Source organism: Saimiri boliviensis, chromosome 8 (assembly GCF_048565385.1).
Source record: "Saimiri boliviensis isolate mSaiBol1 chromosome 8, mSaiBol1.pri, whole genome shotgun sequence".
Classification (NCBI taxonomy): domain Eukaryota; kingdom Metazoa; phylum Chordata; class Mammalia; order Primates; family Cebidae; genus Saimiri; species Saimiri boliviensis.
In genome coordinates, this window is record NC_133456.1 from 72,192,656 (window position 1) to 72,207,859 (window position 15,204).

At 47.4% G+C, this 15,204-nt stretch overlaps 1 protein-coding gene across 1 annotated transcript in view; it reads right to left on the minus strand.

Annotated features, from left to right (window-relative positions):
• Nucleotides 1-2,445: 2,445 nt before the first annotated feature.
• Nucleotides 2,446-15,204, minus strand: part of KLHL6 (kelch like family member 6) — a 63,743-nt gene continuing 50,984 nt past the window's right edge. Inside the window, exons 4-7 of the mRNA XM_003926938.4 lie at nucleotides 10,837-11,074; nucleotides 5,709-5,911; nucleotides 3,475-3,688; nucleotides 2,446-3,222 (exon numbers count right to left, since the gene is read on the minus strand). Coding sequence (XP_003926987.1) covers nucleotides 2,921-3,222; nucleotides 3,475-3,688; nucleotides 5,709-5,911; nucleotides 10,837-11,074 — 957 coding nt within the window. The 3' untranslated portion in view covers nucleotides 2,446-2,920. The remainder of the gene's footprint in view (nucleotides 3,223-3,474; nucleotides 3,689-5,708; nucleotides 5,912-10,836; nucleotides 11,075-15,204) is intronic.

Below are 15,204 nucleotides of genomic sequence, written 5' to 3' on the forward strand. Positions count from 1 at the left end.
ACCGTCAGAAATCACAAAGACCGCTTCCCTGATTTATGTAGGTATTCTGAAGTAGTCCAAAAACTTGGGTCCTACATTTAGAATCAGGCTTAGAGCACAGAAATCCCAAATCCTCACTTTCCCAGTACAGGACTGACCTATACTGACCTAACTCAGTACAGGGTTGACGTGTTGACGGGCTCGAAGTTTGCCAATAGGTCCTATCAAAGGCCTGCCATCCACTCCCTGACAAGGAGCGCTCTCTTTTTGAGGGGAGGCTCCCTGTGTGTGCCAACATGGCTGTCGCTGGATTTCTTCTCCAGAAGTTCCTCCCTGCAATAGTGTTTGGAGCAGCACTGATTTTTTTCCTGTAGTTCACAAATGGTTCTGGTGGCGACCTCAGAAAGACAAACATGTAAGCAGTGGCCACTGGGTGACTTTACTGCTTACCACCTTGACCCCTTGAAAGGCAACCGAGACCTGGATCCAGCCTCATAACTTCATATGATCTAATTTTAGCTAACTGGACGAAAAGAAAAACAAGAATATAACTAGTGGCCTATTTATCCGTATTGAGTGTCTGGCATGGAGATTTGCCATTCATTGGTGTCCTCAAGGCTTGAAAAATATGAAGAACTCCATGAACGTTTGCTGAACTGACCTAGATTACACTGCTTCCATTGGGAGCTTTGTGGTGATTATTATAGTGCTCATGAGTAAGTGATAGTTTGTCTTAAATTTCCACAAATATGCTTATATTGCCCTGTCTTACTTTTCACAGCAGAGAGCTGAACTGTCATGCCTGTAAGGCACAGAGCCTTTCACACACCAATATACATTTATATTTATCTTCAACAATCTGGCATATAAACAGAAATCTCACCTGTAAGTTTCCAAGGGTTTAAAATCTGTTTCAGATATTAGCTTCTAACCATGACTTTTTAATGAAAATTAAATTCACTATCAACTCCACTACTCTAACTTCCCAAACTGCTGAGAGGAACAAGCCACTCTGGCTATGAAATAAACTCTATAAAGAGAACTGAAATCATATGATGAAAATAAAGTCCATTGGGTAATGCAGTCACTATGTTGCTATCATTGTTGCTTTTGAAATACAGCATATGAAACAGGATCTCTTAACCTGTTTCTCCAGTCTGGGGATTAGAAGGAATTTCCAGTGAGCTTATTTGAGAGCTCTGACTCTTACAGTGAAGGACAGATTCTGTGCTTTAAGTCACAGTTGAGCTACACTGATCAAAAAACCAAGTCAAAGTGCTTTTTAAGAAGTCCTGAAAACTAAGGTTTCAGGAAGATGGGGTATCAGGAACATGGATCTAAATCACTGTCTAAAAACTAGCAAGTGTATCTGTCGTTCCTGCGGAGGCCATCTGTGTTCAGGGGTTTACTTTTTAAATAAAACAGTAGTTTGAGTCTCCAGAAACATGTTTGCTACATTACAGTATGACTGGTGGACGCTAAGAAGCCAGGGCAGCAGACCACGCTAAAGGATGCTAAAGGGACAATTCTGTCTGGCAATGACAGTTCTGGTCCAAAATGGGCCATCTTATGATCATTAAAAATAAAAAAAAAAAGGCCAGCCGCGGTGGCTCATGCCTGCAATCCCAGCACTTTGGGAGGCTGAGGTGCGTGGATCATGAGGTCAGGAGTTCAAGACCAGCCTGGGCAAGGTGGTGAAACACTGTCTCTACTAAAACTACAAAATTTAGCTGGGCACGGTAGCAGGTGTCTGTAATCCCAGCTACTCGGGAGGCTGAGGCAGAAGAATCACTTGAACCCGGGAGGCAGAGGTTGCAGTGAGCCAAGATCATGCTACTGCCCTCCAGCCTGGGTGACAGAGTGAGACTCTGTCTCAAAAAAAAGGCTTTTGATGAGAGGAGGACAGAACACAAGTATTTCATCTCTTTCAAAGCAAACAGGCCTTCCCAAGCCCATCCCCTCAGACCTTTCAAGTGGAAGAAACTGTGAGTTGTTCTTGACAAGGAGCCCAAATGACTCCTTGGTTTAAATTTCGGTAAAGGAGGGGCATGAGGGGGGATGCAGAATAAGAAAAGGAAAGAAAACAGGAAGCACCTTTATTTCCCTGCCTTGCTGAGTGAATCTTTTAGCAGACTTGCCGAAAGAAACGAGCCAGATTTGTTGTTGTTGTTGTTTTGTTTTTGAAACAAGAGTTTCACTTTTGTCACCCACGCTGCAGTGCAGTGGCACAATCTCGGCTCACTGCAACCTCCACCTCCCAAGTTCAAGTGATTCTCCTGCCTCAGCCTCCCGAGTAGCTGGGATTACAGGTGCCTGCCACTGCACCTGGCTAATATTTCTATTTTTAGTAGAGATGGGGGGGGGAGTATCACCATGCTGACCAGGCTGGTCAGGTGATCCCCCCGAGTTAGCCTCCGAAAGTGCTGGGATTACAGGCGTGAGTCACCACGCTCAGCATGAACCAGGTTTGGTTTTTGGCTTTTGGTTTTTCCTGCTCTGAGATAGGCAGCATGATGGAAAGAGCATTGACTCCAAAGCTGAAAGACCTTGGTTTTAGACTCCTGGGGTAGGTACTTGCTGAGTGACCAGAGGACACCACTTAGCCTTCGTGAACTCAGTTCCCTCACCGAAGGCACCAGAAGTGATAAAAGCCAGTCACCAGGTTGAATGAACGGATAGAAGGAAGCGCCTGGCACAGAGCTGGCATAGGGTAGGTGGGTCCTGAGATGCTATTACTCTTCCTCACCTCCCCTTCTGAGGTAGGTCATGCAAACATTTCTAGCTGGTCTCAAGTGTCCGCAGACTGCAACTTCCAAGATTCCCCCAAAGTGAGCTCCCGCTGTACGGCCTCCAGCTCGAGGCTGCTGCCTGCAGTGGGGCTGGAGGAGGGTAAGCAGAGAGGCGGGCGCGCTGAGGATCCGAGCTGCTCCCCATCCTGCGCTCAGACAGACACCGCTCCAGGCACGATCCTGCGGATGTGAGTGTACGACTTCCTGATGGTGACACTGCCGTGGTGCGACACGCCCCGGGGCAGGACGCACTCCTCCGTCAGCCTCTGGGTCTCGGGGTCCCAGCACAGCACGGTGGCGATGACCTCGTTCTTCTCGTCCCTCCCGCCGGTGATGTAGAGCCGGTTGTTACAGGGCGCGATGCCGCAGCTGGCCCGCTCGTGGCTGAGCTGGGTCACCAGGCACCAGCTGTCTTCCAGGGGGCTGTAGGCATACAGCGCTCTCATGGCTCCACCTGAGGACAGGGAGGGAACACGTGGGCATCCCTCCAGTTTCTGCTTTCTTCGTTCTGAACCACTAAAACTCAGCTTCTGGTTAGGCCATGTCTCCCCTCTTCCCAAGAGAAACAGTAGATTGATGGCTCCTCTGAAAACCAGAGTGGGTCCCAGGGGCAGTGAGTGGCCAGCGCTGGAGACACTGTGACACACCCTTTCTGTGCTGCAGCCAGGCTCTAAGCTATGCAGATGAATAAGAAGCCCTTACTCACCAACAACGTAGATGCGGTCCCGGAAACTCACTGCATTGATGCATTTCGCCTCCACCGGCATGGCCGCCTTCAGATTCCACTTGTTGGTTGAGGGGTCATAACACTGAGTCTTGTCTGTGGCCAGTTTCCCGTTGGGCCCTCCCCCAATCACGTAGAGCTTCTTCTTATGGCTGGTGGCTGCAAAGGAGCTGACGTGGACAAGGAGGGGTGCGGCCTGCGGGGCACAGGGCACAAGCAGCAGCTGTCAGTCCCGCTGCCCAGGTTGCTGCAGCAGCGCCCAGGTGCAGACGGAGCTCCGGGACACAGAACGGGGCAGCTTTTGCCTAAAGTCACAAGGCCCATGCACTTCACTCTTAAGACTCAGCGAGAATGAAAGCATGCATTTCCCGCCCTCCCTCCAGGCTCCACACAATCTAGAGTCAGCTGTGTGCTGGGATGTGCCAGCCTCTCCCAGAGTCCAGCTCTCAGGTAAGGAAGAGGATAGGCAAGAATAAGTTTATACAGATGAAGTCAGCCAATGTCGGAGGAAAATGTTTGTTTTTTTTTTTTTTTGAGACAGCATTTAGCTCTTGATGCCCAGGCTGGAGTGCAATGGGGTAATCACAGCTCACTGTAACCTTCACCTCCCGGGTTCAAGCAATTCTGCCTCAGCCTACCAAGTAGCTGGGAATACAGGCATGAGCCACCACGCCCAGCTAATTTTGTATTTTTAATAGAGACAGGGTTTTTCCATGTTGATCAGGCTGGAGTCTAACTCCCGTCCTCAGGTGATCCGGCTGCCTCAGCCTCCCAAAGTGTCAGGATTACATGCATGAACCACCATGCCCAGCCCAGGAAAATGATTTTTTTATACATGCATGTTCATATTCATTCATGTGCTCATCCACTCAAAAAATATTTATGGAGTGCCTACTGTGTACCAGCATTGATTTTCCTTGGTGCTTATGTCTAGGAAGAAAAGCTGACATATGGGTTTAAGGCGGCCACAGGTAAGCGGGCTCTTCCGCTACAGGGCAACAGGGAGGCTTCTGAGATTAAGGCAGACATGTGCTTCTACCCTGGGAACCCCTGGACACTAAAGGAGCCTCTTGCCCAGCTACATGACCCTTTCGATCATGGAGCAGCTCTGGGATAGGACTTGTTTTGAGAAGATCTTGGACAGGTCCCCGCAGATGCTAAGAGCTCTCCATATAGCACTTTTCAGGCTGACAGTCTTGGCTACTTGATGTGGTGACCTGGCTGCCTCTGCTTGTGCCTACAATGACGGTGTTGTACTCTCCATTAAGCGGGGACATGCTCGGACATCTGATTTGATAAGGAGAAAGAAAATTGGAAATTGGGAATAACCTGGAAATGAGATCAGGCGGCTTTTCTTTTCCTGGTGTGATATATACCTGAGGTTGTGCTGCTGAAGTCTGACATGCAGGCCTGTAAGCGGCCCTTCATGGATGAGAAAATAACGAGGGGATGATTTTGAACATAACTCTGAGTTCGCAAATGGTGTCATAAAGTGATCTGCACGTGTCCAGTGTGGAGAGAATAGGAGAGAAGGCATCTGAGGGGACAGGACCCTAGGCCGGGACATGCAGACCAAGAGAGCTGCCATGCACGACAGCGTGAGCCTCCGCCCACATCTGGGGCTCTGGCCGGATTAGGACAGGTGCCCACACAGACCTTCACCACCTGGAAGACATTGTTTCTGTGACTTAATCAGCAAAAAGCATGGGCTTCCAGGAGGAGAGAAGTTCAGAGCCACCAAAAATGTTCTCCTCAGAAGTAATGTGATCAGAAAGCTGGCCCCCACTGCAGGTACATTCCCAGGCTTCTTTTTTTAAAAAATCAAAACACTGAAGTAATAATACAGACAGTTAGTCGTAGAAATCATCTCCTGGCCGGGCATGATACCTCATGCCTGTAATCCCAGCACTTTGGGAGGCCAAGGCGGGCAGATCACGAGGTCAAGAGATCAAAACCAGCCTGGCCAATATGGTGAAATCCCATCTCTACTGAAAATATAAAAATTAGCTGGGTGTGGTCCTGGGCGCCTATAGTCCCAGCTACTCAGGAGGCTGAGACAGGAGAATCACTTGAACCTGGGAGGCAGAGGTTGCCATGAGCCAAGATCGTGCCACTGCACTCCAGCTTGGGCAACAGAGTGAGACTCCCTCTCAAAAAAAAAAAAAAAGAAAGAAAGAAAGAGAGAGAGAAAAGGAAAAAGAAGTCATCTCCTGTACCTCCGACCAGCAGTTGTGAAAGGGGTCATAGGTCTCCACGTTGTTGATTCTCTGTAAGCCGTCAAAGCCTCCGATCACATAGACCTTACCGCCCAGCACTACCATCTTATGCCTCCAGCGGCCTATGTTTAAATACTCGATCTGAATCCATTTGTTGATCGAAGAATTATATTTCCAAACATCATGCTGTGTTTCTTTGCCACCTGCAAGAGATAAAAAGCATTTAAGAGACCACCAGATGTGTCAGAAATACAGCATCTCCCATAATATCCTGCATGTCCAAAAATGCCAGGTGCCTAGGCCAGTCCCACCTTGAGGGGAGATCAAAGCAGCCCCAAAGGTATGTGCGGTCTGGTGGGGGAGACAAGGCAAACACAGGGGGACAGCGAGGGACAGAATGCATTGTGCACCCCACGGGGCCCTGTGCCACCTCAGTGCAGGCAAAGTTCAGAGAAGCGGTGGCAAAGGGAGCAGTGTCCCAGGAAGGCTTCAGAGGGCAGGCCCCGAGTCAGCCTGGGTGGGTAGGGGCTCGAGGGAGCCTGGGCTCAGCATTTGTGCTCACAAGCAGCAGGAAGTAAGGCTGGGCAGGGACGGTGGGCTTTGTCCAGAAGGCAAATTATATGGCAGGTTAAGGTCTATGATGACTTATTTATTTAAACAAAAAAGCAAAGATATAGACCTGGAAAAATCACCAAGAAATCGTACCACAGTCTCTTGGTTTGTCTTTCTGATCTATATAAAAAGATCAGTGGGACTTGTCCTATTTCCAAATTAATTTTTGTTAGAAAAGTATGAGATGCTCACAACAGATCATTTGAGAGCGGCCTGGTAAATATTTTCTTGAAGACAGCTCTCTTAAAAAACATAAAATACGTTAATTCGGCAGCTGGGGAAAGAGACAAAGAAAAGGGAGAACTGACTTTTTCTGATTTTAATCAACTATTTCACAGCTCTGTTTTTCCATTTTCCCATAGAGTACCACCAACTACTGGAAGCAAAGATTTACTTTGCAGACATACACGTGTGCAGCAGTGCAGAAATGACTATTGCTGACCAGACTCTGTGTTGGGGTGTTTCTCTGGTGTGGAGCCTGGAAGCGGATTTTCTACGTCGAAGGCATGTGCACCTCAACTTTATAGGTGTAACCAAAGCACCTCCACAGATGTGCTGGTCGACTTTTCCTCATACCCACTTTTTGTGGGTGGTGGTGGTTTTGTTTTCTGCCTTAAAAAAATTTTTTTTTAACAGTCTGACAGAGAAAAACTATGTCCGTTTGGTTTTTTCTCACGACAAGGGAGGCTGAGCTTCCTCTTCCATGAGTCTTCTGTTCACAGAGTTTGGCCATTTTTCTTTGCATGGGGCACCTTTTAGAGGTCTCCATTTATTCAAAACACTGTGATACTGATCCCATTTAGGTAGCATCAAAAAGTATAAAATAACTATAAAATTTCAAAGAAACGTATGCAACCTTTGTAAAAGAAAAAGAAAAAAACCTATGATTTTATATTAGGACAAGAAAAAAACCTGAGAGAGCGTATTGTGTGCATAAATAAGAAGATACATTATTGTGAAGATGTCAGCCCTCCCTAGTTTAATCTATATACACAGCGCCTTCAGGACTTTTGGGGGAAACTGGATGAGATAATTTTAAATTTCACTGGGAAGATCAAGTTTGGAAAAATTTCTAAGAAACTTTTGAAAAAGAAAAGCCAAGAAATATTAAAATATACTAAATATTAAAGTATATTAAAATGCTATTATAATACAAACAGTGTGGTACTAGATAAACTGATAAGAGCATAGAACTGACTAAAAAATATACAGATCATTAAATAAATGTTATTAGAACAATTGGTTATTCATTTGGATGAAAATTAAGTTAGATACTTACTTTACATTACATTTAAAGTAAAATTCAAATGTTACTGCTATAGAAGTAACTGGAGAGTATATAGGAGATTACGTTAATGACCTTGGGGTTACAAGGGGTTTCTAAGCATAGCAGGAAACGTAGAATTGTATAGGAAAGAAAACTATATAAATACAAAGTTAAAAAACCACCACAGTCTAGGAGAAAATATTCACAACACAAATAGCAAACGATAAACAGTAAGAGCTCCAAAAAGTTAGTAAGAAAAAGACAAAAATCTGATAGAAACTGTCGAAGGATATGAACAGATAATTTTAAAAATAAATACAATTATCTGGTAAATATATAAAACATGCTCAACCTCACTGATGACGCAGGAATGTAAATGTAAACATTCTAGTCTATTAAAAATGTAAATGAGTAATAATAAAAACCGTTACCAAGGATAAAGAACATGGGCACCACCATTCATCACGGATTGAACTGTAAATTGGTACGACTTTTCTGCAGGACAATTTTGCAGCATATACAAAATTACCAGTTCACATATGACCACTTCCAGGAAACTTTCCAGTAGCAGCACAAGTATGAAAAAATATGTGTGTCTAAGAATGCCTACTGCAGTATTTTTTAAAGAGATTTTTAAAAGAAAGCTGAAACAATTATGTTTGGCAGACTTCGATATAGCTGGTAAAAAGAGTATCAGTAGTGGCGATGCCGGCCAGTGTAATGAAGCTCCCACCACGTGCTTGGCAGGGCGCTGTGCTTGGCATGTGGTGACTATCTCACTCAACATGTATATCCATTAAACCAACATGCCATCAGGTCTAGATTATACTGTTAACTGAAGTACAAGTTTCTGTTTATTTAACTGTGTATAACAAGCATGCTTTCAGGTTCTGCTTGTATCATTAAAAAGTGAACAACACATTTCTGACAAAAGAATAACATGTGGGTCGGATGCAGTGGCTGACGCCTGTAATCCCAGCACTTTGGGAGGCTGAGGCGGGCGGATCACCTGAGATCAGGAGTTCTGGACCAGCCTGGCTAACATGATGAAAGCCCATCTCTACCTAAAATACAAAAAAATTGGGCCACGCACAGCGGTTCAATTTATAGTAATCCCAGCACTTTGGGAGAGTGAGGTGTGGGTGGATCACCTGAAGTCAGGACTTTGAGACCAGCCTGGCCAACATGGTAAAACCCCCTCTCTACCAAAAATACAAAAATGAGTCAGGCATGGTGACACATGCCTATAATCCCAGCTACTCGGGAGGCTGAGGCACTTGAACCTGAGAGGTGGAGGTTGTAGCGAGCCGAGATCACACCACTGCACTCCAGCCTGGACAACAGTGAGACTCCATCTCAAAAAAAAAAAAAAAAAAGAATAGCACGTGTAGTATATGTGTCAAAGACTGGCTCTGAGGACCACACCTGTTGATCCCTCCTGGGCACATAGATAAACTACATTTCCCAGCCTCCTGTGCCCGGAGCGGGCAGGGGAGGGCAGGGGAGGGCATGCTGCTAGTTTTTGCCAGTGGAAAGTGAGTGGAAGAGACGGCACTTCCAGGCTGAGGCTTTTATGAGCAGATGTGACTTCTCAACTCGCCCAGCTTCTTTCTCATCCCCAAATTGAGGCCACGTGTAGGAAGAGGCAGTGTCACAAGCAGACAGGACCCTAGGCCTCGGAGTGTCGGAGTGGAGCCGACTGTCCTCCCCACAACCCCTGCATACTACTGCGTTCATTCACTGAGACTCAGGATTCGTTACAGCAGCTAAAGTATTTACCCTGTGAAAACAGAAAACCATTTTTGTGCAAAATGAAAACCCACAGCATTGTGATGGCACAGAACTGCTGGGTTTTACTTTACCTCCTCCGTACTGTTTGGATCTTCTACAATAATTTAAAAAATATTTCTACAAGATGAAAAGAAAACTAGAGCCTAACGAATGGTATGAACGCATCGGAAGAACGACCCGCCCTTGGTTTTGGAGGATGCACGCTCTGGGATGCCCCTTTCCCCACAACAAGTTCAGATCCAGAGAGGCCTCTAAGAGAGGGGAAGGGACGCTTGTCTCCTTCCTTAGGGTCCCAGGAGGAGCCAGGTGGCTTTTGATGTGATGGGGAGAGCATGGAAGTTAGACTCAGAACTTGGGTTGAAGTCCCGCCTGACACCTACCAGTGTGCGACCCTAGGTATGTCGGAGAATCCCTCTGAGCCTCTGTTTGCGCCTACCTTAACACCTACCTTACAGAGTTGATGTGAGAGGTAAACAATTAAATGTTATTTAAGTTTAAACGTACCTACCACTCAGCAAAGACGGTTGAAACTGTGTCACTCAATAAATATTTACTGGACATGTACCCTGCGGTCAGGCACAGTGTACAGAGGCTAGTGTTGATGGTCACAAAACTTCCAGTCTAATGGGAAAGGCGGGCATAAAGTCACCGTCAATACTTAAGCAAACATGTTCCTAATGAAAAAGCATTGGGTCCTGCTGAAGTATACCCAATTACAGCCTAATTAACATAGGAGGGGTCCGGTTTGGGGGAAGAGCAGATGTGTTTACTCATTACTGAATTCCCACTCTGTAGCTCAGGGACCTGTGCCCATAGCAGACACTGAATAAACCCCTGATCACTTTCCCTCTTCTTTTTCTGTGAAGGACTAGACTTGTCTGCCTCCTCTCCAGGTTTTCTATTAATAGTACCACCCTAGCTGGGCGAGGTGGCTCACGCCTGTAATCCCAGCACTATGGGAGGCCAAGGTGGGTGGATATCCTGCGGTCCGGAGTTCAAGAACAGCCTGGCCAACAAGGTGAAACCCATCTCTACTAAAAATACAAAAATTAGCTGGGCATGGTGGCAGGTGCCTGTCATCCCAGCTACTTGGGAGGCTGAGGCAGGAGAATTGCTTGAATCGGGGAGTTGGAGGTTGCAGCTAGTCAGGATCGCACCACTGCACTTCAGCCTGGGGGACAGAGCAAGATTCCATCTCAAAAAAAAAAAAAAAAAAAAAAGAAAGAAAGAAAGAAAAAGAAAAAGAAAAAAAATAGTGCAACGCTGCTCACAGTTTAGTGTTTACTGAGTAGCAGTGTGCCCTCAAGATAAGACCACCTGAGCTCCTGGGTCCAGATCCCGTCTTACTCAGCGCCAGATCATCGCCAAGTCACAGTCATTCTTCCAGGATGGTTGCCACCCAGCAACATACATAGTGCTACTGGGGGCTGGCTTTGGCTTCACGTGGCTCCTGCTTACCTGAGATGTAGACCTCATTTTTCAATGTCACGCATGCAAACTCCACCCACTTCTTATTCTCACTCTCCAGCTCATGCTCCGTTAGCGGGAGCTTGGCCACCTCCAGGCGGCTGCGCCTCAGGGGGTCCAGGCAGGTCACCTCTGCCACAAACCGTTCATCCTTTGTGCAGCCGCCAATGATCATGAACACCTCGGACTGGAACTCGTGCATCCTGGGCTTGGTGCGCTCCGAAATGATCTGGAAATCAATAGGGGTTCATAAAGGCAGGACAACACAATGGTTCAGAGCTCAGGCCACAAAGCCAATAGGAGCAGGCCCCAATTCCCACACCTGCCACAGCATGACCACGTGACCTCACCTCCCTGAGCCTCGGTTTCATCATCTGTATCATGCAGTATTAGAGGTAACTACCTCATAGGTGTGTTTCCAGGATGAAGTGGGATAATGTATGTAGTGTGCTTCACTCAGGGCCTGGTACATAATAGGTGCTCAATAAATGTTACCTGTTTTTGTTGCTGTATTAATAGGTCGGGGTCTATACCATCAGAGGCACTTCCTGCCTCTCCTCTCCTGCCTGGTCTGAAACCTTAAATCCTGGAATTTCATTTTGGACTTTCCCCCTTGCCTTTAATTTCTTGATGAGATCTCAGACTTTGCTCCCCATCAGTCTTCTGGAAGAGACATCCTGGACAGTGACACATAGAGCACTCAGAGACTCAGGAAACAAGAACTAGAAGGAATCAGGGTGTGGCCAGGGAGGCAGAAGACTGGTTCCAGCACACGGTGTATGACCTCACAGAGCTTCCAACAAGTGAAGAAGTCCATGCTATGGGCATTTGGACCCCGCCGAAAGAGCACAGGCTTGCAAGGCAAAGGTACCCGGGTCCTATCACTGATGGCCATGTGGCCTTGGAGAAGCAGCACAACCTCTGTAAACTGCTTGTTCATTTCTCTGCTCTCAGATGATTGTGAGCATTCATAAGGTCATGAGGTGGAGGTGTGAGCAGAGCACCCAGCACATACTCGCTCCTCAGCAGTCATGCCTGTAGGAGCAGTGGCAGGTGCCATCTTGATAATTGCTCTAAAAGGAAGAACTGCCCTTTCCTGGTTCCATTGGCCCCCTGGGCTCCATGGTGAAGGTTCCATAGGAGTGCTGATGGGAGGCAGAGAGGCAGCCACCATTTCCCAGATGGCCAGAGTCACCCATTTCCCTACAAAATTAGGCTGATCTAACGCAGACTACAGAACTTCGATTTTGCCTACAGGTGGTAACAAGTAGGTCACAGTAGCCAACACTGAGCCCTCAAGTAGTGAATGAAACCTGGAGACACAAATCATCAGACCAGCCGACTCCCAGCCTCGACTTCTCTGTAACAGTCTTTGTTCGGTTGGTCGGCTTTCTGTGCCTCAGAGCCTGGTACAGTGAATTTTGCATCCTCCGTTCTTGAGGCTGGACCATGGCCATAACATCTGTGGCGGCTATTCCTTACAGGTCAGCAGAGTGGCGGTGGGTGTGGCTGGGGGACAAAGCCTAGGCAATGGACTGGGTGAGGGTGTGGGCAGCAGAACGGTACTGGGGGAAGAGTGGAGGGGTGGGCCGGGGAAGCTGGAGGCACCATGAGAGCACCAAGCTGGCAGGACAAGGTCTGGGCAGTGGCACCACAGCCAAGCGTTGCTGCTCTGCAACTTTCTCTCCAGCTGTCAGCCCTGGTTCCTGTCCCTAAACCCCATGCCCCACAGCCGAGGCACAGCCTCCGGCACCAGTCTGGTCCTCTTTTAGAGGGGATTTAGGTGTTGCAGGCAACGCTTTGAGAACAGCACGGGCCTCCCAGAATGGATTCCCTTGTGACCCTTTCTTCCATTCTGGGAACCAGGTCTCGGCCTTCACCCCGAAGCTTCCCCCATCTTATTTGCCATGCCTGCTCTCCTGCCCCAGTACCCTGTTGGGTGATTGAGAGGCCACTAGGAGAACTGGACTAGCCATGATCTTACCTCTGACCCCCAGGGCTGGCACCTTGTTCCTTGGTCCTGCTCTCTTCCTACTGACTGAAATCTCGGTTCCTGCCTGCTGCCTGGATCTCCCCATAATATTCTATTCTCAGTTCCCCCAACTACCACCCCAATCCACTTACCCTTTAAGGTATGGTGAGTAATTTACCATGTAACACTTTGTCCCTTTCTCCAGGAAGTCATTCCTAACTTTGCACACATTCCCATAACCCTGAATAGTGCCCACAACGGCACTATTCGTGCTTTATTGTAATTTACTGTAAGACCCTGATGGCAGGAACGGCCCTTTTTCTCCAGTGGATCCTCAGCACCAAGAATAGTACCTGGAGCTTGTGGACGTCTATAAACATTGATTAAACGAGTGAATGAGCTGGGTGCAGTGGCTCATGCCTGTAATCCCAGCACTTTGGGAGGTCAAGGTGGGTGGATCACTGAGGTCAGGAGTTCAAGACCAGCCTAGCCAACATGGTGAAACCCCGTCTCTACTAAAAAATTTAAAAAAAAATTTTTTTTAATTAGCTGGGTGTTATGGGCACCTGTAATTCCACCTACTCAGGAGGCCGAGGCAGAAGGATCTCTTGAACTCAGGAGGCAGAGGCTGTGGTGAGCTGAGGTCACACCATTTTGCACTCCAGCCTAGGCAATAAGAGCGAAACTCCATCTCAAAAAACAAAACAAAACAAAGAGTGAATGGAGGAGTGAATGAATGGGCAGGCGAGGCAACTCCGTCTAAACTGTTGTAGTGAGCACCCACAGCGGCCCGCAGTGACCCTGCTTCCTGGTATTCACATCTCGTGTAGTTCCCTCCACGCTGTTCTAGAATCGGTCTCTATGATCAGCACATCACAGAAGAGGTGGTGATATATCACTTCTGAAGGGAGGCTGTAACCGGCACTTCCAGCTTGCATCCGGGTTACTCTTGCCGTCTTCTTAGATCACTTGTTCTGGGGGAGGCAGGCTGTTAAGATGCCCATGTGGCAAGAAACTGAGGCTGCCAGCCAGCAGCCAGCAAGGATCTGATGCCTGCCAACAGTCCAGTGAGTGAGCTTGAATCCCACTGGAACTTTAGATTACTGCAGCCCCAGCCAACAGTTTTACTGCAACTTCCTAAGAGACCCTGAGCCAGAAGCACCCTGCTAAACCACTCCTAGATTCCTGACACTCAGAGCCTGTTAGATAGTAAGTGTTTGTTATTTTAAACTTTTCAGTTTGGGGGTAATTTGTTATGCAGCAATTGATAACTAACAATCATCTAGCTGATGGGCTTGGCTGGGGTAATGAGACTGCCTTAGAACTCTGCACCACAGAACTGCCAAGTGGTGGCACCATCACCACATTGTAAGTTCAGCTCCATCTGGCAAAATATTAACCCCAAAGTCATGACAAACGTCAATCTAAAGCCTGAGACGTGCCAGGCGGTTGCAGACACAGAAGCGTTTGCCAGTGAATCGCATGCCACAATCAGGCTAACCAGTTTACTTTCAGATTGTTAAAAACCGAGCAGATAATTGCACCTTAGTGCCTGTGCACTCTCGGCAGACCCTATACAGGGGACAGAATGATCACATTGTTTTAGCAACGATGTCACTGGGCTGGAGCCTCTGCCCCCTTTCCCGTATCACACACATCAGAGTCACCTTTGCTATAGACCAAGTTCATGTCTGAAAACATAGGAGGCAATTAAGTGAAGAGGCAACTTTCCTCTGTCCCCAGAGACCTCTTCAATGAAGCTTCCAGCTACCACTCCCAAATCAAATGGAGACTGACATTTGCTTTTGGTGGTCTAAAATTTCCTGTCGTTACCACCCGTGTAGAGGACAGGCAAGATTAAGAAAGAAAGATGATGATAGGACAAGAGGGTTAAAGTTTGGTGAATGAAGGGTGGGGAGAAGTGTGTCCACAGAGCAGCCCTCAGGCTTACTCTACTGCCACAGTAGTCAGCCCAAGGCCGTGCCAGCAGTGAGCAGACTGGGTTCCAGGGGAATCAACTGGCAATGAGACCCCAGTTGGGACGTTGGTTGGTTGGGTCAGTTGCCCAAACTATAAAATGAGGATGAGACAGCACCTCGAGAAGGATTTGGGAAAATAAGGCCACAAAACCCTGGGACACAGTGAAAAGACTGATTTTAGCCCCAGAGAGGAAAAATGATTGTGAGAGATGAAGCAACGAGAAAGGGTCCAATGGCAATGACAGTAGCTTCCATTTGTGGGACACTTAGCGGCTGCCAGACACTGCACTGGGCACTCCACTCATTACTTAATTCCCAGAACAGTTCTGTCCGTTGGTAGGTATTACTATCCCATGTTACAGATCAGAGCTGAGCCTTAGAGTAGCTAAGTAATTGCCTGAGGTTACA